The sequence below is a fragment of the Daldinia decipiens genome (assembly GCF_022478715.1).
Source record: "Daldinia decipiens strain CBS 113046 unplaced genomic scaffold F4813scaffold_19, whole genome shotgun sequence".
NCBI classification, from domain to species: domain Eukaryota; kingdom Fungi; phylum Ascomycota; class Sordariomycetes; order Xylariales; family Hypoxylaceae; genus Daldinia; species Daldinia decipiens.
In genome coordinates this window covers 1-19,502 of record NW_026054562.1, presented here as the reverse complement: position 1 = coordinate 19,502, position 19,502 = coordinate 1, and the positions used below count along the sequence as shown (strand labels likewise).

The 19,502-nt window shown below is 46.0% G+C and overlaps 5 protein-coding genes across 5 annotated transcripts; 3 read left to right on the top strand and 2 right to left on the bottom strand.

Moving 5' to 3' along the window:
• Positions 1 to 265: 265 nt before the first annotated feature.
• Positions 266 to 826, top strand: F4813DRAFT_87864 (uncharacterized protein). The gene is made up of 2 exons (XM_049248991.1): positions 266 to 529; positions 621 to 826. The coding sequence occupies exons 1-2, from the start codon at positions 447 to 449 to the stop codon at positions 787 to 789; spliced, it is 252 nt and encodes an 83-aa protein (XP_049098964.1). The 5' UTR covers positions 266 to 446; the 3' UTR covers positions 790 to 826.
• A 1,277-nt stretch (positions 827 to 2,103) lies between these two features.
• Positions 2,104 to 3,481, top strand: F4813DRAFT_389967 (uncharacterized protein; the record flags this gene model as incomplete). Its single annotated transcript, XM_049246936.1, has 3 exons — positions 2,104 to 2,470; positions 2,540 to 2,623; positions 2,679 to 3,481. 3 exons carry the CDS (start codon positions 2,104 to 2,106, stop codon positions 3,479 to 3,481), a joined length of 1,254 nt encoding a protein of 417 aa, XP_049098963.1.
• A 719-nt stretch (positions 3,482 to 4,200) lies between these two features.
• Positions 4,201 to 5,335, bottom strand: F4813DRAFT_361236 (uncharacterized protein). Its single transcript, XM_049243510.1, has 3 exons — positions 5,005 to 5,335; positions 4,773 to 4,864; positions 4,201 to 4,631 (listed from the first exon to the last, which is right to left on the bottom strand). Exons 1-3 carry the CDS (start codon positions 5,109 to 5,111, stop codon positions 4,498 to 4,500), a joined length of 333 nt encoding a protein of 110 aa, XP_049098962.1. The 5' UTR covers positions 5,112 to 5,335; the 3' UTR covers positions 4,201 to 4,497.
• A 390-nt stretch (positions 5,336 to 5,725) lies between these two features.
• Positions 5,726 to 10,088, top strand: F4813DRAFT_87755 (SNF2 family N-terminal domain-containing protein). The gene is made up of 2 exons (XM_049248990.1): positions 5,726 to 8,273; positions 8,326 to 10,088. The coding sequence occupies exons 1-2, from the start codon at positions 5,817 to 5,819 to the stop codon at positions 9,637 to 9,639; spliced, it is 3,771 nt and encodes a 1,256-aa protein (XP_049098961.1). The 5' UTR covers positions 5,726 to 5,816; the 3' UTR covers positions 9,640 to 10,088.
• Positions 10,089 to 11,799: 1,711 nt separating this feature from the next.
• On the bottom strand, positions 11,800 to 16,169 carry F4813DRAFT_381069 (uncharacterized protein; the record flags this gene model as incomplete). Its single annotated transcript, XM_049245633.1, has 5 exons — positions 11,800 to 12,636; positions 12,708 to 13,358; positions 13,436 to 13,943; positions 14,616 to 15,713; positions 15,781 to 16,169. 5 exons carry the CDS (start codon positions 16,167 to 16,169, stop codon positions 11,800 to 11,802), a joined length of 3,483 nt encoding a protein of 1,160 aa, XP_049098960.1.
• Positions 16,170 to 19,502: the final 3,333 nt, after the last annotated feature.

Genomic DNA, 19,502 nt, shown 5'->3' with positions numbered 1-19,502 from the left:
ACCATAAAGTTGTTGCAGGAAGCGAAGTAGTTTCTTTTTGAATAAACTGGTTGGTGGAGTGATGATGATATCTGCCCAGCCATTATCCCTGTTTATGTACCTATGGAAGTCCACTGTCTCCGCTATCGATACATAGGTACATTAGGTAGGTACATAGTCTATGTACCTTGACCTATCCTAGGCTGAGATTTACGAGATACGTACCATATATGGGAATTGAACTCGAAACATTCGTCTACCCTTGTCAGGCCACCCAAAGCTGACACTGACATGCATCTTTGCCTCTTTAGGGCCACATCAAAAAAGACATCAGGTATTGGAAGATTCCGTGAGACTGGGACGAGATCGGTCGTTTAATGCAATACCTTCCCGTCCTACTTCAACTTACACTACTTCTTTCTTTACCACACATTTACGCCTTTCACTTGCTGCATGGCAATTAGCAAATGTGTTGTCTATTACACTCGCTTTATCTCTACCTAGTATTCACTCACTTATCAAGGCTTCAAGGCTTCTGCAAAGTACCCCAGTACGTCGTCTAATGCTTATGTGAATTTCAGTACAATACCTACAATATCTACAATACCCAATCGGCGATCTATCTTACTCGAGGCTTGCAGAGCTACGAAACAGATAGACAAGTTAACAAGCCAACTCGTAAGCGTCAGTTGTGACAACTCGACAGCAGCCGCTCGATCCACTGTTCGATTTTCCTCTCAGCCCTCCTCCCCAGGTCGCATAACTGGCGGAAGGACAGAGCGAATCCTTACCTTTGGCGATCGTTTCTGAAACAATCCATTATTTAAGAACTGATGAGAGCGGGAAATCGCAAATTGACGTCACTACATCCTCATCGCCATTCTCAATCGCACGCACGTGTAAGCCGTGCAAGAAGAATCGTCTGATCTAACTCAGTTGAAGTTCGGCAGCGGCAGCAACGGGTACCACGGATGCAAACTCTCTTCAAAGGAGATCTCAATCTATAAAATTCAATCGTTAAAATCATCCAATAAATCATCCAATCATTCGGCTTGTCATTTAGTTAAGTGACCTCCGTCGTGCCACTGGGGATTCACTTACATACTACATCTGGTCGTTTGAATACCACATACGGGTACATACCCGCCCACACAAAGAGAAGAGAGATCGCCAAGGAGCCGGAGTTGATACATACCTACGTATTGTGTGCAATACGACAGTCGAATAACGAGTGAATTTGGTTGGTAGTCAAATTGTTGTTCGGTCAGGTTCTGATCATATTTTATTGGTCAAAGTCACTGGCGTCTGGCGAGGCAACGTAATTGCTGGCACTGCCCAGAAACGCCATTAATCACCCTTGTCCTGGACTTTGTATCCCAGCCACGCGAAACCGCACTTCCTTGAATTTGGCCCCTCCTGAGACGACTAATAAGCTTAGAGGTACCTGATCCATCACCTACCGCCCACCACCACCCACCACCACCAAGTCCTGTTGACATTAAGAACTTGCAATCCGCCTAGAAAACATAGCAACCACCGCCTGATCCTGCATACAAGTACTCTACTTTGTCAATGCGAAGGTCGCACGACACTACGCACAGCCATTACAGAGACGCCATACATATTGTAAATCAGGACTCCTGCATCAATATTTCTGATAAGACAAAAAAAAACAGCCAAAACCCGAGGTTCCGGGCCCCGATATTCTTTCCAGATATCAAACCACTTTCGTTTTCTTAGCACAGTGTCGATTAAAGTCTGAGAAGATCTTGGTCTTTTAACTGGCAGATACCCTGAGAGACCCGCACAAGTTACCGCACTTTGAGCCTGCAAGGGTCGTTGCTCTTATCGCAACCACAAAAAGAAGTACCTACATCAGCCGGCCACAGCAGCTGAGCAGCCCAGAATTATCTATTCCCGACCCTTCCTAAGCCCACTTGCGCCGTCTGCGATAAGACAAGACGGTCAAATTCAAGATTACGCTCTCCACGATCGCTTCCTTGCATATCACAATCGAGCGCCGATCCACTTGCTATCGTTTCTAGCTTCTCCGTCCCCACCAGTGGACTATCCTTTTCAGGGATCCAGAGCGATAAAACATTTGGCCTTTGCCCGTCCGAAACAATGGCGTCTACAAGTTACAGCCATCACCCTCTGCCCACGCCGCCGCAGCAAGGGCAATACCGCGACGAATCTTACCAACAACAAGCTCCCGTTCCACCACATCATTTCTATCAGCAGCAGCAACGGCAGCAGCAACAAAGGCAGCAGCCACGACAGCAGCCAGTAGTACCCACAAAGCCTTCCGAGCCGCAGAAACCAGAGCGGGCCCGACCAAAGTCAAGAGCGTTTAGTTTTCGGTCCGAGAAATCTCACAGGAGCTCGAACTCTCATAATAAGAACAACTCTCATGAGACATCGGCCGAGAAGCAAGCCAACCGACTTCACGGCAAAACTGATCCTACACTAGCTATGACCGAACTAGAACCATGTACGTTACTATATCTTACCCGAACCGTATAGTTAAACATTTGATGGCGTATACTGACCTGAAGTATAGCTATGGAAGCGCAATCCAAAGGGGGTATTAATCCAGCTTCCCTACGCTCTTTCCAACACAAGGATGTTTATGGCAACCCAATTAGTCAGTATAGTGTCTATATATATATATCTATTTACAATGCTAACCGTCGTTTAAGCCGACCCCGACCGATCGAACCCTACTCGAAGCCGATTGGAACGGCCTCTTGATACCATTCGAGCTTTCGAAGCTGCCATTGATGGCGCATATGGCCGCCAATCAGATACCGCGTCTGTAGCCAATTTTAGCAGACGAGGAAGCTACTACGGAAGTAAGCAATACATCTCTCCATCACTATCACTTAATCACGTGTGCACCATCTCACAGAAGACATCATTAGACAACGGCCCGCGTTTTCCCCAAGACAGCTACTACGGAGGTCGACCAAATTCTGGGTTCCGACCAGAAAGTACTATGTACGATCCTAGACAGGCCGTGATCAATCACCGAGAAAGCTACCACGAAGGATATGAAAACGCTCCGTATAGCCATAGCAATCCGGGTCCGAGAAATAGATTTTCGAGAATACAGACCGATCCGTACGTGAACCACCGCGGGGTTGTCGATAAGAACGTCTACCCCATGCCGAACAATCACCGCTCGTATGAGACGGTCGCGTCCGGTTCTGGTAGTGGAAGTTTGGGTGAACCGGCGGGATATCAGACTGATCCCACTAGTAGCGATAATAGCTCAATCGATCGCCGTTCGCCACCAAAACGACAGGAACCAGTGAACGACTACGGCATCAGCTTTGGCCAGGCAACGCAAACCCCAAACCTGGGGCTCGCACCACCTAATCCACGTAAAGAGAATGGAATATTGAGGAAGCCTTCAAAAGTTGCAGTACCTAGCGGGTACTCGGAAGAGCGGCCGCAGGTGGAGAAGCGAAAGAGTTGGTTTAAACGATTGAGTAAAGCCTAGGCCTATTAACGAACGAGTCGATATTGCTTCTGCGATGGAAGTACTCGCACATCTTAATACCTCTTTGAGATACCCCTTGTCCCTACGACATCCGACATTTCCATTAATCATTTTTTATGTTAATAGCCCCGATCGGGATGCAATTCTAGAAGATACAGTTTTGACGATCCATAATGGACCAGAGGTCATGAATTGACCCGGATATGTGTCCCCTGAATGTTCAGCAGGGTTCGAAGATGAAGTTCATAGGGACGAATTTTGCGACATTCAGCATCTGGTATGGTGTTTCATATTGAAACGTCGCATTTGTGGGCATGGGAGGAGGCTGTGGTGAAATATAATAAGGTAGCATCAGAAAGTGGAGTTGGAGTTGGAGGAAGGTTATGTTCACGATGTTAGGAATATTTGGAGGACCGGGCGAGCTTCCTTGTCTCATAGTCCATTGCTTATCCTTAATGACCCTATTCTTCATGGCCCCATTACGGGCGGATATATGCGAGGCCTATGTGGTATGTGGTATGTGGTATGTGGTATGTGGTATGTGAAAAAGGGGTCGGACAGGCAAGGGTGTAGCGCACTTAGTGGCCTACCAGGAGCCATCTGCTAGAATACAAATGACACATTTGACTCAATGTCAACTTCATAATATGGTATGGTGTACTCTCATTTAGACGTGAATGCTTATCAAATCTATGGGAGAACAATGCTTACGAGATAGATCACGTAATGAACATGTAATACTAAGGAGGAATTCCGAACAAAAGTGCTTTCATTTCTGAAGTAGTATCGCCCGTAGTGATACTAGCATGTTATATGCCAAATACTTGTAACCTAAGATATATATATATATGTACCTCAGGCATGATTCCCTCGATTTCCCCGGGCTGAGATATGGTTTTGGGAAATACACAGACCGCCGTTACTTTCCTGGCATGTTTACGCAGCTAGTTAATAAACCTAGGCCTCCAAATATAACAACCTACAGTGAGAACAACTTCCCATATATATGTCTTTGATTAGTCCTTCTTTCCCTCTTTCTTCTTGGCTGCCAGCTGTTCTGACTGGTCTTCATTCATGGCAACAATCACGTAGCCTAGAAGGACAACGTTTGCCATGATAGCTGCAAGGGCTCCCGCGTACGTGGAATTTCCTAGTCATACTTGTTAGCGTGCTTGGAATGAGTAATAGGGTAGATGATGCGTCACGTGGCCACGTAATATGCAGTGATTGCAAACTTGTGAGGAAAATAGCAATATTATAATAGAGGAGAATATGGGCGCTTCGGCTTTACCTCTGAAGATGGTGTTCACCGTTAAGAAATAAGACCCGATTGGTACGACTACCATGGCAAAGGTGAAGGCTAGCAACTTAATAATTACACCGCTATTGGCAGTGTTAGATTGGCTAAGCTGTTTCACTTTGGTAGTAGGGAGGGAGCGGAGAGTAAGGAGTAAGTCTAGAAGACAAGAGGGTTGATGTTATGAGGTGGTTAGGCCTTCGATGGACTGTACTTCCCTACTTACATCGGGACGGCTGGCGCGGTACTGCTCGACTGCTCCTGTCCGGAGGTACCGTCGTCATCTTTGTCGAGGAGAGTCTTCTCTGTGGAAATAATACGACGAGTAGCCATTGTCTTCGTCTTCCGTTTCCTCTTCCTTTTCTTGGAGTTGACTTGATAATTAACACTGGCAGTGGCTTAACTGGTGCTAGGATTATTAGTTGTATGTAAAATCAACAATCTTATTGTGGTTCGTTTATTTGTTGTAGGTAGGTAGGTACTGAGGCTCATCTGGACACGGGCCTTGGCATCAAAGAGGCTTAAGCAATTGATGGATATAAGTGGGGTCCTCAATGTATTTAGGTACCTAAGGTAGCTGTTACGTATGTATATTGTTATAGCTAACTTGAGTACGGAATTAATTAAACTTTTTTTCCCGTCAGCTGATAGCGCGCCCTTAGTGCTTTCAAACCCACAATTTACCGCGTCGAGGCGCGTGAACCCACTTTATCTCCTGTGCGTTTCCATAACGTTGAAAAAGAAAAACGAAAAGAAAAGTTGCTTTGATTTCGATTTAATATCCTTTGTGCCAACTTCCTCCAGTTTGCAGGCTCGTATCGGCCACATAAAGACTGTTCATCCTAACAATACCTAATATAGCTCTTGTTATGAGTCCTCGCCTGACTGCACTTGCCCATTCTTCTTCATAGAATCATCCTTCCTTCACGATACCCAATCAAACCTATACTCTCTTATCTCAAACCTCAAGCCAGATATCTGCATTGATATTACCGTTCCCCAGTGCGATCTATTGCTTCTAGGTATCCATTCTTTAAAATGGGACGGCCATCTCCGTCCATCTCGGGCAAAGGCTCTACTCCAATCCCTGGCACTCCAGGATTGAGTCGGAAAGGCCAGCCCAGCTGTCGAGCTCGGAGCTCCAGCGCGGCGTATATTGAGATAGATGACGGTGATGATATCGACGAGCTTGCTATTGACGGAGTTTCGCCATACTTCACTCAGCCAACGCAAATAGTTAACAGAGCTACCCAACCTACTCAAATAGTAAACCGAGCTCCGCAACTGCCATCCTCTCCTTTAGTGCCTGATACGCCACGTGCGACTATTGAAGTGCCTGCTTCGTCTCCATTCCGGGCCGAGAGCCGGGCAAAGCCCTCGGATCTGCTAATTAAGAAGTCTGGCGTAGCAAGTAGAGTAGGATCATTAATCGCACCAGCGGGAACGTCATTTAGGCCACCTACGATGCAGAAACCACCACAGAAAGCTGGCGGTCCTGCGGGCCGACGAGACTATATAGATATCTCCGATGATGATCTATTAGAGGACTATAAAAAGCAGGATAGCTCAGATGACGATACGCCTACTAGAGGGGATATACGCCCTTCATCTTTTGCGAAGAACCCATCGTTCCCGGCGTCAAGAACAGGAGCTGCGTGGTTTGAGAATGCAGACATCTCTCTTAACGATATTCGTGATATCAGACTACGGCACCTGACCGGCCAAGTTTACAAGATCGTCCAAAGGGCTGTACCTGGAATTACCATTCGAGCCTGCAAGGAAGCATTGCAGAAGGATGTTGGCTGGCAAGTTTCGAAAGCGGTGGATTCATTGACGGGAAGGCCAACAAAAGCTCTCTCGCTGCCGAAAGCTACAGGTGCATTGTCCAACAACACCTGTAGTAGCACTGCAAACACTAAACGTGCACCTGACGATAGTGAATATCTCGAATCGACCTCAACCTCTTTAGATACCTCAGGGTGCGATGCCCCTCGAAATAATTTGCAAACTTTTTTGAAAAAGCTTCCGCCCTCTGCAAATTCAACCAAGTCTTCTTCTCAAACTTCAGTACAACTTTCTCGCACACAAAGTTCGAGCAACTCAATTCTTTCAAGCAATTCAATTACATCGAATACATCTAACAACAACCCACCGCGCAGACGTCTTGTACAAGGGCGAAAACATTCTTCAACACCATCTGCAATCTTTTCTATATCATCTTCACCTACTTCAACTATTACTAGTCTAACACAGTCAAGAGAGCCATCGCCAAACGACAGTCTCGATATGAAGACCAGGTCATCCGCTGCTCAGGCGGCCGCGTCTAAGGCAATGCCTCGTGGTCGTCGACTCATGCAGGGTCGTCGCAAGAAGACTCCCGATCCTGATTCAAATTCCGAGTCAGATTCACTCCCCTCCGTAGCCCGACTTGCTCAATCTCGTAACAGACAACCGGGTGCAGAAGACCTGCTCCCGATGAAGAAGTCTAAGGTCGACAAGAGCGAGATTCAATCGCGAAAGAGAGATTCGGATCAATTAGAGCCTGAAGCTTCCGACCTTCCTACCCCTCCTAACAAGAAGACAAAAGTTGAAACACCCAAGAAGCGTAAGGCTGATGATGAACTTGAGCGTGATGAGTTTAAAGAGGATGAGGTTTATGAAATCTCTGACGAGGACTCTGACGAGGGCTCTGACCCCGATGAACTTGTTGAAGATCTCTCTAATGTCCTCGAGTATCTCAACACTTGCACCGTTGAGAATTTGGGCCGCATGATTGGTTCTACAGCGGATGCCCAGCTGATGAACAGATCCCGCCCTTTTAACTCCATTGCCGACGCCGAGAAAGTCTCGCGACAAGACAAGGCCAAATCAAAGAAGAAGATTAGAATGATCAATATCGGCGAGAACATCGTAGAGAAGCTAAAGTCCTGGTTACAGGCATGCGAGGCAGCAACGGCCGTCATCGACGAGTGTGATAGAAGAGGAGCAGAGATCAATAGTATCATGTCCACCTGGAATCTTGATAAGAATGGCGAGTCTAAGGATGACGCAGCCACTCTAGCTCGACTACCGATTGAAGAGAAGCCCGAGCTGATGGGCGAGAGCATCAAACTCAAGCCCTATCAGATGGTTGGGCTCAACTGGATGGACTTGCTGCGCAGGAAAGGTTACGGCGGCATTCTCGCTGACGACATGGGCCTTGGCAAGACTTGCCAGGTCATCTCATTCATCTCTCACCTAGTCAAGTCGGAGCGTGAGCCTGATTCCAGGCCGCCTTGGCCGAACCTGATAGTTGTGCCGTCGAGTACCTTCGAGAACTGGATAAAGGAATTCGAAACCTTTGCTCCCGGTGTCTCGGTATTGGCGTACACAGGCTCAAGCCGTAGAGGGATCTCTCCTAGAACCGCAAAGCAGCACCACGTCGTTTTAACAACCTATCCGCAAATTGAAAGACAGCGCGAGGATCTTAAGTTCCTCCAAGCTATAGAGCCATATGTTTGTGAACTCATTCTATTTATATACACGAGCTTGACTAACTAGTATTTAGGCCGCCATATTCGACGAGGGCCATAAGCTCAAGAACCAGAGTACCCTCATTTATAAGCAGATGATGCGGGTACCGACTGAATGGCGCCTTATCCTCAGCGGTACGCCTGTACAGAACAATTTGAAAGAGCTCCTAACCATCCTTCGTTTTATCGAACCCGGTATGTTCGACAAGGACAAGTTCAATGCGCTCAATACAATCTTCGAAGCCAAGGTCCCCAGCAAAGATGTCCTAAACTTTGCAGCGCTTGCATCAGAACGTGTCGAACGTGCCCGCGTGGTCATGGCTCCATTCATTCTTCAGAGGCGAAAGGAAGAAGTGCTCGCTTTACCTCCTAAGACGGAGCGCCTTGAAATCGTGGGGATGCATGAAACACAGAAAGAGATCTATGATTCGATTAAAGGCAAATACGTACTACCGAACGGCGTCAAGAAAGCTAAGAAGGATGCACATCAATGGATGTCACTCCGAAAGGCGGCAATCCATCACCAATTATTCCGCCATCATTTTACCGATAAAATGATCTCGGAGATGGTAGAGATTTTGTGGAAGCACTACCCTGCTAATGAACTCGGTGTCGAGAGTAAGGACGAACGCTACAAGACACGTTTCGCAGATACTCTCTTGGACAAGACCGACTTCCAACTGCATCTCGATTGCAAATATTTCAAGCGAATCCGACATTTTGATGTTCCTGATCGATCATGGGAGGACAGCCCCAAGGTTCAAAAGCTCTTAGAACTTGTACGCGGCTATATGAAGAACGGAGATCGTGTATTGGTATTCAGCCGTTTCGAAATTGTAGTGGATATCCTACGAGAGGCTCTACACTATGCAGATATCCCATATTGCTGTATCACAGGAGCCACCGATACGGCAGATCGGTTCCCGGAGATTCAGCGCTTCACGAACGACCCGGGTATCCCCGTTTTCCTCATTACCACTGTGGCCGGCGGCACTGGACTGAACCTTACCGCGGCGAACAAGATCATCCTCTTCGATCAATCGGAGAATCCGCAAGAAGACGTTCAGGCATCCAACCGTGCGCACAGGATCGGACAGACGAGGCCAGTAGAGATAATCCGTTTCATCACAGAGAAGTCGGTAGAGTGCCTCATCTACAACTCGTGCGTTAAGAAGTTAGTTCTTGCTGCCCGCGTCGAAAGAGTATGGGGCGTAGAAGAAGAGGAGGAAGAATCTGTGGAAGAGCAGTGCAAGAAGCGTATGCTCCTGGGAGACGAAGAATATAAGCCGATCGACCTACCTGAAGTACTTGAAGCACTTGAGGCACCTGGAGCATCCGAGGCTACTTAGCAGTCCCAGTTCGGGCCCACCACCACACTCATCTGAGCGGCAGACTTACCTTCTTAGAAAGGCCTTTGCTAGATCATACGATGCATGATATGCATACACACCATTAGCTCTCGAAATTGACTCTTGTCATTATGTCTCCTCGTCGATATGATTGTCGGCTTATCTGACAACTCACTTCTTTCCAACTAGTAAGAAAGAAGAAGAAAGCCCCGGAAAAAAGAAAAAGGGCAAAAAAAAAAAAGCTTTCCTGCGACGCGCATGTCGAGGCATAGTACACGACATACCCTCATCTTTCTTACCTTACTAGCCGAGAAACTTTTTTTCTTGGCTTCAGCAGCATATACCTGAGCAGACACCATTGTCTAAGAGGATCGATACCTCAAAGAGCAACTTTGTCTCTACAGTACCGTGCCTGTATTGACCCTATTGATCAGAGATACCCGATATATCGGAAGAACATTATTTGTCTTCACAACACGTACCTACTCAGATCCCGCGATAAAGAGTATTTCGCACACATACCCAACATGTCATTCGAGCATACGAAGCACATCCGCTATTTTCCATCAAGATACACTGGCTAGGGGGCCTCTGTTATCTGAAGGCCTACAAATGGATACCTTGATACTCAAACATCATATCATAGCGCCGTTCCTCTCCCGAACAACCGCATCTTTTCTCATTACGATACGCACTTACTCAGATTGCGATGATACACGATTCGCCTATGTTTAGTCCAAGTATATGTTTCCTGATGGGCCTATTACATACTTTGATACCCAAGATATCCTATACCAATACCCGACGCGCCATGTCATAGCGCAGCCTAGCATCGTCGTCCGTCATCACAGCATACACCTGCCCTGACCACATCCATCAACACATATCACTGTTCAGAATGTTTTTCAACAGTGCAGTGTACTTTTACTTACCAATATTCCACGAGGGAATACCTATCCACCACGGTAGCGAAGAGTGCTACCTTTGTCAGGATTTTAGGTTGGGGGGCCTACTTTCCCGGATGAGCTATGTCTATATTCCAGACCATTGTTTGTCTTTGCAGTATATACTTGCACTGGCCTTATGAGCGAGAAGAGAGTATGATACTCTAAGTTAATACCGACCCATTTATGATACAGAACACACCTACCTTACCCTAATACCACGAATAGCCGCATATCGCCACGGCGTCACGAAGCCGGAGAAGATACTCCGAGTTCCCGCCCAGATCTTTTGGTAAAGGGCAATTTTTCTGGATGAGTTTAGGACTGAATATATACCTATACTCGGCAATACAACACGGCCTACCTAAATCATATCGAGAACCACCACCTTATTCTCGTGCCATACGAGATACCACGGTCTCTCATTGTTAACGCCACGACACTTGGGCATATATAATACAGCGGATAAAGGGGCACCGACATAATGAGCCCACCTTTAAAGCCGGAATACGGACACATACACATCCAGCGCGAGAAACAATCAGCGTAAGAATTGCGGTTTTGCCAGCGTTACAGAAAGAAAGAAACAAAAAGGAGGCGCATAGGATTGTACAATGATACCCCATACATATAGATCATAGACATAGAGGGCAACGGCCATGCCGTGCGGCATTGTGCATACATACAGCATTAGCTTAGGCGTTGAGGGCAGGGTTAAATTGCCACTGAGCAAATTTCTGAATTGAAAAAATCAATTCCATCAATCTTCTATCTTCATCAGGCTTGTGACGTGTATCTTAAGTCGTGACGTCTGTAACATGTAATTGCAAAAGTGACTAGAGGCATATGTGGGTGGTTATATCTACATCGCCCAACCCAAGGTGATTTAGCTACGAAATAGAACCAGAGATCGTACAAAACCGCATAGAAATGAACTACTTCGGGGGGGTAGGTATGTAGGCCAAACTCCTCGTTTGACCGAGTTTTCCCATTCGCTATGGTATGATGCTACTGTTGATATTCATATCATAGCCCGTGGGCACATATGGTATTCTCATCTCCCAATATACCACCATTTCTCCACGTATAACACACCACTAATCCCCGGCCCCATTTCCAAAGCTATTCAACTCATGCATAAATAGTATCCGCGTGTCGATCTACCCATCCATCTCAAGGCCCTAGCCTAGCCCCGCATCTAATTGCCATCATGTTTCTAGGACATCTTATCTTTCAAGGGAACTCGGCTCACGCGGACTAGAGTTTTATGATAAGGCTCGGTGAAGCTCTCGAGCCCCGTAGCGCCGACGTGGTCCGGGATGCCGCTGGGGAATATTTCGGACACCTTGATGACGGGGTTCCGCTCATCGGCGCGGAGGGCGTCGTCCTCGAGCTCGAACCAGGGGGGACCGCGGCCGCGTGCGACGCGCATGGCGGCTTCGAAGCCGGCGCGCATGGCTGGCATCACTCCGATGCTCGTGTAGCTGGGGCCGGCGACGGTGAGTTGGCCCTTGAAGGTGGAGAGTAGTTCGTAGTGCGCGGCGCTCATGCGCTCGCGGTGCCCGACGTAGTGCTGTGGCAGACATTCGCGGCACAGACGCGCGTACGAGATGGACTCTTGATCCACGGGGATGTCGAGATGGCGCTGGACGGCTTGTAGAGCCATCGCGCGCGCCACATCCTCCGTCGGGTAATGAGTCCAGCCGTCCCAGTAGTGGCCGCCCATCATGACGGTGAGCTTCGTGTTCGGAGGCTCGTCGCACATCTCGATTTCCGAATCGAAAAGCACGCCTAGTATGCACTCGTCGTTGTCAGGTGTCGATGTTGGTACAAGGTAGCCGAAGCCGCGCTTGCCTGCGAGCAGATCTGGATTCGGGAACCAAAGATTGACGACCATGATGGTTACGGCATGAGTATCTTCCAGTGAGGGGAGGCTATCCTTAGGTTTAACCAGTCCGGCAAGATGCTTGGAGAAAATGGTGCTGATCACTTGGTCGTATTGCCTCGTTTGTTCCCGCTGTTCTTTGTTCGCCGTAGTCGTCGTTGCAGTTACCTATAAAAGTTCAGTATCAGAGCATGCTTACCTACCTATACAACAATCTTGGGTGAGTCTAGAAAGCCTACCGACACTTGGCCACTTTTATATTCCAAAGAAGTGACTTGACTATAGGCCTTGATTGTTACATTTTTCTGATTCCTTAAGTCTTGTACAAGACTTTTCGAGAGGGTAAGAAGACCATCTTTAAACGCCATAGTGGTCTTACCGGCCTTCATAATCAAGTCCCGGAGCTTGGAACGATTGGGACTATCCATGAGACTATGAAGAAGAATTGGGTCCTTGGCTTCTACTAAGGGCAGATCAGGCGCATCCGGATGTTTGACCGAACGCCAGAATGAATCGAATATCGTCTGCATCGCACTCAATTTGTATACGTCGCCGCCGTATATGCCATGCATCATGGCCGATATTATATTATTAACCAGTCGATCGTCTTTGAAAAGCCCAGTGAAAAACTCGCCCACGGATTCATCTCGATCCACCAAGAAATCAGGCAAGGAATCAGGCAATTTCTCTCGTAATAGGATATAATTAAAAAGGGATTTCAAGGTCCCGTCCCAGAGGGGTTCAGTAAGATAGGATTTGATGGTTTCGGGAATGTTCTCCGGAGTGGGAGAACCTGGTAGCTTGACTAGGTGGTCTGGATAATATATATAACGAGCAGGGGGGGGGCCGACGTGAGCTAAAAGTTGATCTTCAATGCCCAAATTTATCAACTGAAGCAGGGGGGGTATAACCATTAGCGAAGCTCTCATCTTGTCGAAACGGTCCAGTCGCGTGAAGGTATACCCACTACATCGTAGAAGACGAGGTTGTCATACTTGAGAGACGAACTCCACGACCGAAGCATGCGCGGACCAGACTGGAACAAGACTCTCTCAGACTTCTCCTTGCTTGTCTCTACCAATCCCCCGTATACCCATCCACCCAGTCTATCAGACGCCTCGTATAGTGTAATATGTGCGTTCTCGGCATGGCGAGCTAAGTAGTGTGCGGTAGTCAACCCTGTGATGCCGCCACCGAGAACGGCGATTTCCCGCTTCCTGCCATTGGGCACTTCAGCGGTTGCGAATGTCTGGCGTTGAGCGCGGGGGGGCTTCCCAGATCGAGAGCAAGCAACCTGCTTTCGAATTGACGAGTGAAGAAGGCTACTCGGAGCTACCAGCGAGCTTAGCTGTCGTGCGGCCGGGGATGTCGATATTCGGGTAGGAGGGCCATGTCGCGCATTGCGGTATGCAGATCTCAGAAGACTTACAAGAACATCTTCTGAGCGCTTGGAAGTCATTGTACAAGTAGTGTTGCTATATGCCTGGCGGTGGCATGTTGAAGTTTACAGAGAAAGGTCCAAAGTGGCGTTGTGAATTCAAGTTGATTTAGAAACTTAGGTACTTTTGTACTTCGTACTCACATACTTTAGGTACCCTTAGGTAGGTACTAAGGTATGGATGTACATATGTAGGTACATAGATACCAACTAACCTACGTAAGTCAGTCAAAGTTGCCCCCGTTAAATAACCCCCACTTATCATGTAAATACCTAGGTTAGGTAGGTACTATGTATACCTATATTACATACATGTACATATTACTCAGTTAAGTGCTCATATCTCTATAAAACAAGTCACATCACAGTAAGATACACAGTAAGATATAGACTCGAGGTAAATTGGAAATCTTTGTATTATTCGTCAAGTCACAAAATGCATTTGGGTATATTGTAATGTGCTGAAGTCCCTTGACTTTTCCTATCACCGACCTAACGCCTGTATCAATAGCAATTCTAAAATTGAGAATTTCCTCCTTATCCCCCCTCCTCATTCGCTCATCGAGAATGCTGATTCATTATCAACCTTTCCACTTCCGCTGCATCATCGTAGACTCTATCCATCGCGAAACCTCCCCCTTTCCGTCAATATTCACATGATAGTGTTCACATGATAGTGTCAGCTGTTGCTGCTGCTTCTTGACCCGACCCAGTCTCTCCGCCGGGCACAAGAAGCTCCTCGAGGCCATTCGAGTCCACAAACTTTCTCTCGCTCACATGCTCCCTCGTTCCATCAGCAGTCCAAACCTTATCCTGGAATGTTCCCCTTTGTCCTTCGTCGTGCTTGTATGGGCAGAAACGGTTGGTACATGGCTTGAACTTGCACATGGTCTGGAGATGAGTAAACTTGCATCCCTCCACGGCGCAATCGCCTCCGTTCCGGCAGGGGGGCATATCCGGGTGCTTGAAAGGGCAGGCCGGGTTGGTACAATTAGGGTAGAACTTGCATTCTTGCTCGTTCTGATGCGCGCGCCTGGTTGCCGGTGAGGGATGGCGACCGACACATTTCCGGTTTTTGCATGCCGCGCCGTATGAACAGACATCGTTAGCATCAATCGTGGTATTCGGCGGTGCCGCCGGAGACTGGTGAGCAAACTTGCAATCCCTGTTGGTACATGACAAGTTGAACTTGCAAACCATCGCCTCGGGGTTAGGCGGTTCACGTCTAGTCTGTGTCATATCAACGTCTTCATTGTCAGCACCGGTCTCGTTGGTGTTAGACCCGTCCCCCTGGTGGAACTTGTGGCCGTTGACATGACCTCCTCGCCTAGCACCTCGCGGATTTTGTACCCGGTCGAAAAGCGACCTTCCGTTAGGTCTTCCGGTAGGCTGGCTCTGTTGGGTAAGTTGCTGATACATCTGACCCATCATATGGTTCTGCTGTTGGAGGAGCTGGAATAATTGTTCCGGAGTACCGCCGCCAGACATCATCCAATTCATATCATTGTTCAGATTAGGCATTCCATTAGGGTCGTGCATATTCGGCAAGGCTCCACCAGCTTGACCTAGATGAGCAGTAAACCCAGCCGCACGGTTGTTCGCCGCACGATTGTTAGTGCGTCCGAAACCGCCCCTCGGCCCAGTAGGAGGCGCTCGATGGGCATTAATTCTTTCATTGCCATTCCCTCGGACGCGGTGCAACACATTGTCGTGGCTACGATCCATAGCCTTGCTCATCTGTCCAAGCATCCGCTTTTCTCGGTTGCCTCGCATATTGGGATTTCTCATAGATCTGGGACCTGTGGGACTAGTTGGTGTTAGCTAGTGTTAAAAAGGCATAAATACGAGATAAAAATATAATGGTAGGAACTTACGCGTTCAGCTCGGGACCATCAAGGGACATAGTCATATCTGCATCCTGCTCTGCAGAAGACGGCGCGTTTTGGGGCACTCCAACACCATTGTTTCCTAATTGGGCCGGGGCTCCGTTCAGTTGAGAGTTCAAAGACTCGATCTGATCAAAGAGCCACTTCGCAAAGTCTCGTGCGCCAGGGTCGTCAGGGCCAAGGCTAAGAAGATCTCCAGCTAATTCGGCAGCAATTTGATCCTGAGTTTTTCCATTGACGAGCATCAAAATGATATATTCAGACAGCGCACTGTCGTCGGCGCCACCTGATGCCCAGCCTACTTCTACCAGCTTCGGCTGGATTGCCATGTTAAGCGCATCCGCCAGCGGCGTATTCATAGAAACCTCGATGGACATGTTGGGCTAACTCTATTTTCGGTGTAATGTAGATTATTGGAAGGTGTAGACAGGTAACGGTCGGCGAAAGATATTATTGTAGGATAAGAATATGAAAGCGATCTGCGCGTCAAGTTAGATCGCGAGGCGACAGCGGTGGCAAAGCACTACAACACGGGTTAAATAGGATCGCTGGCGAAGCTTGCGATTTTTGACGAAGACTCGGCGCAATAAATAACGCTGTAAATCGTCAAATGGACGTGTCGGATTACCTAGCAAGCGTCAATGCTGTTGTCGGGGGAAAAAGAATGACGTTGTTGGAGGTGAGAGGATCTAGAGGAGGCCGGAATATGGGAGAGCAATTTCCCTTGTCACAATGGCATGCACCGCCTCAAATTAGATAAAGAGTGATAAGTACGCTTTGTACCATCAGCCACTAAAGATTACTGGGTTGGATAACCAATAGCAGTTGCGCCTGTGTATGGTCCGTGCGTAATAGAATATAAAAAGGGTCGTACAGTTAGTCACGTGGATGACTACAGAACCTTCTTGCTTGCTTACCTAACCTAAGTATAGGTACCTAACTACCTTAAGTAATAACAGGTAGTTACCTATCTTTATAAATACGAATTTAGCTGAGATTCAATCATCATTATCATAACTATAAGATCTTTGTCCTAATCATCCCAATGTGGTTAATACCACTAATTCCAAGTAGACCAATCCACAATACACATTCTCTCGACGTTAGGAAAACCCCCTATACATCCTTGATATGTATGACCCTTAAGCAAAGCTGTGGTGCATTATCAATCTGATAGCAATACACACTTTGGTGTTTCTCTCTCCGAAAGATATTAGAGGACCCGGACTTCCTGTAGGCCGGGCTCTTCGGAGGGTTGTATCAAAGAGTCAATAGAAACCCTCGATGCTGAATCGTTGGGCGGTTGAGCTCTTGGTATAACAGCAACTGGATCCCCAGTCCTAGTAAACACGACAATTGGCCGAATCTTTCGGTCGTGTCGTCCCTGGATGTAGCTTATCACCAGATGATAAACTAACACCCCGCTCATGATTCTAAATAAAAAATAAAAAAAATATATAATGTATTAGCACGTATAGGTAGATCTTTGCAATAGATGCCTTACACGACAGGGATCCATAGGAGAAATACCGGAATTTGAAGAGGCGTGTTGAGATCCAATGAAACACTATCAAACTCATTCAATAACAAATCAGCTGACCAATCATATTTTATATACAAAATAGCAAAGCACATCCAAACAACTATCCCAAGCGGTATAACCACCTCTACAATGATAGATGTTTTAGACGCTATGATACCAGGGCTGTAATTCTTTGAATAAAACTTTTCCGATAAGTCCCATAGTACGAGAAAGCCAGCCTAATACTCGTTAACGTAGGTTTTCTTTTTGATATCATAAGAAACAAGGGTCAGTAAGGAACCTACGACAGAAATGTCGACTATGAATTCAAAGGTAAGACCATGGTATAATAGCACAATAATCAGTCGGCTAAAGTCAAAGAGAAGTCGGGTTCCATCGAATAAAGGACGAATGGTCCGAACAGAACTCCATTTGGGTACTGGGAAGGACTGTAAGTCGCCAAAATTCTGGGTTCTTCTTGTGCTCTCTGTTCTTGTTCTTTCAAATACTCCATACCAGACGTGCTGGCTTTCGACTGCCCTGGTTTCGCATTCGTTCTGGTCCTGTTGCCCTGATGAGCAGAGTATATCTGCATTACTAGAACCTAGCCTCATGTTCTCACGAGAGGGCGACGATTTTGATGGGCTATGCTGCTGTATGAAAATATGAAAAATCGCAATTAAGTCGCACACCACCACTCCTATTTTAAGTAGTAACTTTGATTGGGGATTGCCGATCAGCTAAGGGCCTTTTATATCTATCACCTTCAAGCAGGATTGTTGCAGTGAAAACCGCCCCTTGTACAACTTGTATGCTGTGTCTAGGTGGCTAGACAAACCACGTATTTATCAGAAACATTAATGTCTCAATCTAGTAGCTAAGGGTGCGCGGCAAGGCAGATTCATTACCTACCCTAAGGAGAAATATATTCTGTTGCCTTGCTTTTGCCTTCGGTTTCTTTGGTGCCAATTCTACGCTTCAATGAACCTCTTACGATTATTATATTTTGTTACTTATAAACCTCAAAGCACTACTTATACCGAGCATGAAACATGTATCTAAAGAAGTCGGCCAGGATGCTTGGCGGCGAACCGGTTCTATCAATATCGCTTTGGCATCAACTTGCGGAATTTCGTTACTGGTGTGTCTTATCATAAGCCTCAAGCGGCCAGGGTCCTCATTGAACACGTCTACGATTATATTCGAGGGATCGTGTAATGACTCGTCCAACATCAGCATTGCGTTGCACCTGGTTCTCAACCTACTTTCTATTGGTATTTTAGCATCGTCGAACTACTTTATGCAAATAGTCAGTTCTCCGTCACGGAACGAAATCGACAAAGCGCATATGTTCCTCTATTCACTGGATATCGGAATACCATCTTATAGGAACATTCAATTCTTATCTCACTTTAAAAGAGCCTGCTGGTTTATATTACTGTTATCGTCCCTTCCAATAAGTCAAAGCACCCTTACGGGGGCCACCCTAGTGGGGGCCACCTCAAAAACGCGACGCGTTTGCGATGAGGTTTACATACAAATTATTATATAATTTTATTAGTTTTTAGTTAATTAAAAAATAAAATTTATTATTTAAATTTTTATTTTTTTACGATTTTAAAATGTTTATTTTTTTAGTTTAATTGTATTGCGTTGTAGCGATAAACGATGTTTTTAATAGCGTATCTTTACGGTAAGCGTTTAAAAAATATTTTATATTATAATATTATTTTACGGATTAAATATTGGGTTATAAAATATAAGATAATTATTTAAAGGAATGTTAAAAGTTATTAAAATATTAAGAAAAGGAATTAATCGATTAAGTTGTTACGTTAAACTATATTAATTATGCGTTTTTTTTATATTAATTTAAAGATATTGTAAGAAAATTATTAATTTATAATTATTAGTTTAATATTTTTGGTAAATATTAATATATACGATTTTTATTTTATTATTTTAATATTAAATTAGTTAAAATTTATTTAATTAATTATAAATAAGTTAATAAGGTTATAATTAATAATATTAATATTTTTTTTAATTAATTTAAGACTTTTAAAATTAAGAATATTTTGGTTAAGTATATGTTGAACAAGACTTAGACGTCTTGGCCTTGGATCAAGCCCTATTAGACCTGATATCAAGGACTTTTAGATGATGACTGATGATGAAAAGGAATGAC

Coding starts and splice junctions, on each gene's coding strand:
- F4813DRAFT_361236 (XM_049243510.1), bottom strand. CDS start 5,111: ATGGCTACTCGTCGTATTATTTCCACAGAGAAGACTCTCCTCGACAAA. Junction 4,865..5,004: donor ACCGCGCCAGCCGTCCCGAT/GTAAGTAGGGAA, acceptor CACTGCCAATAG/CGGTGTAATTATTAAGTTGC. Junction 4,632..4,772: donor GGTGAACACCATCTTCAGAG/GTAAAGCCGAAG, acceptor AAGTATGACTAG/GAAATTCCACGTACGCGGGA.
- F4813DRAFT_87755 (XM_049248990.1), top strand. CDS start 5,817: ATGGGACGGCCATCTCCGTCCATCTCGGGCAAAGGCTCTACTCCAATC. Junction 8,274..8,325: donor TCCAAGCTATAGAGCCATAT/GTTTGTGAACTC, acceptor ACTAGTATTTAG/GCCGCCATATTCGACGAGGG.
- F4813DRAFT_87864 (XM_049248991.1), top strand. CDS start 447: ATGTGTTGTCTATTACACTCGCTTTATCTCTACCTAGTATTCACTCAC. Junction 530..620: donor GGCTTCTGCAAAGTACCCCA/GTACGTCGTCTA, acceptor CGAGGCTTGCAG/AGCTACGAAACAGATAGACA.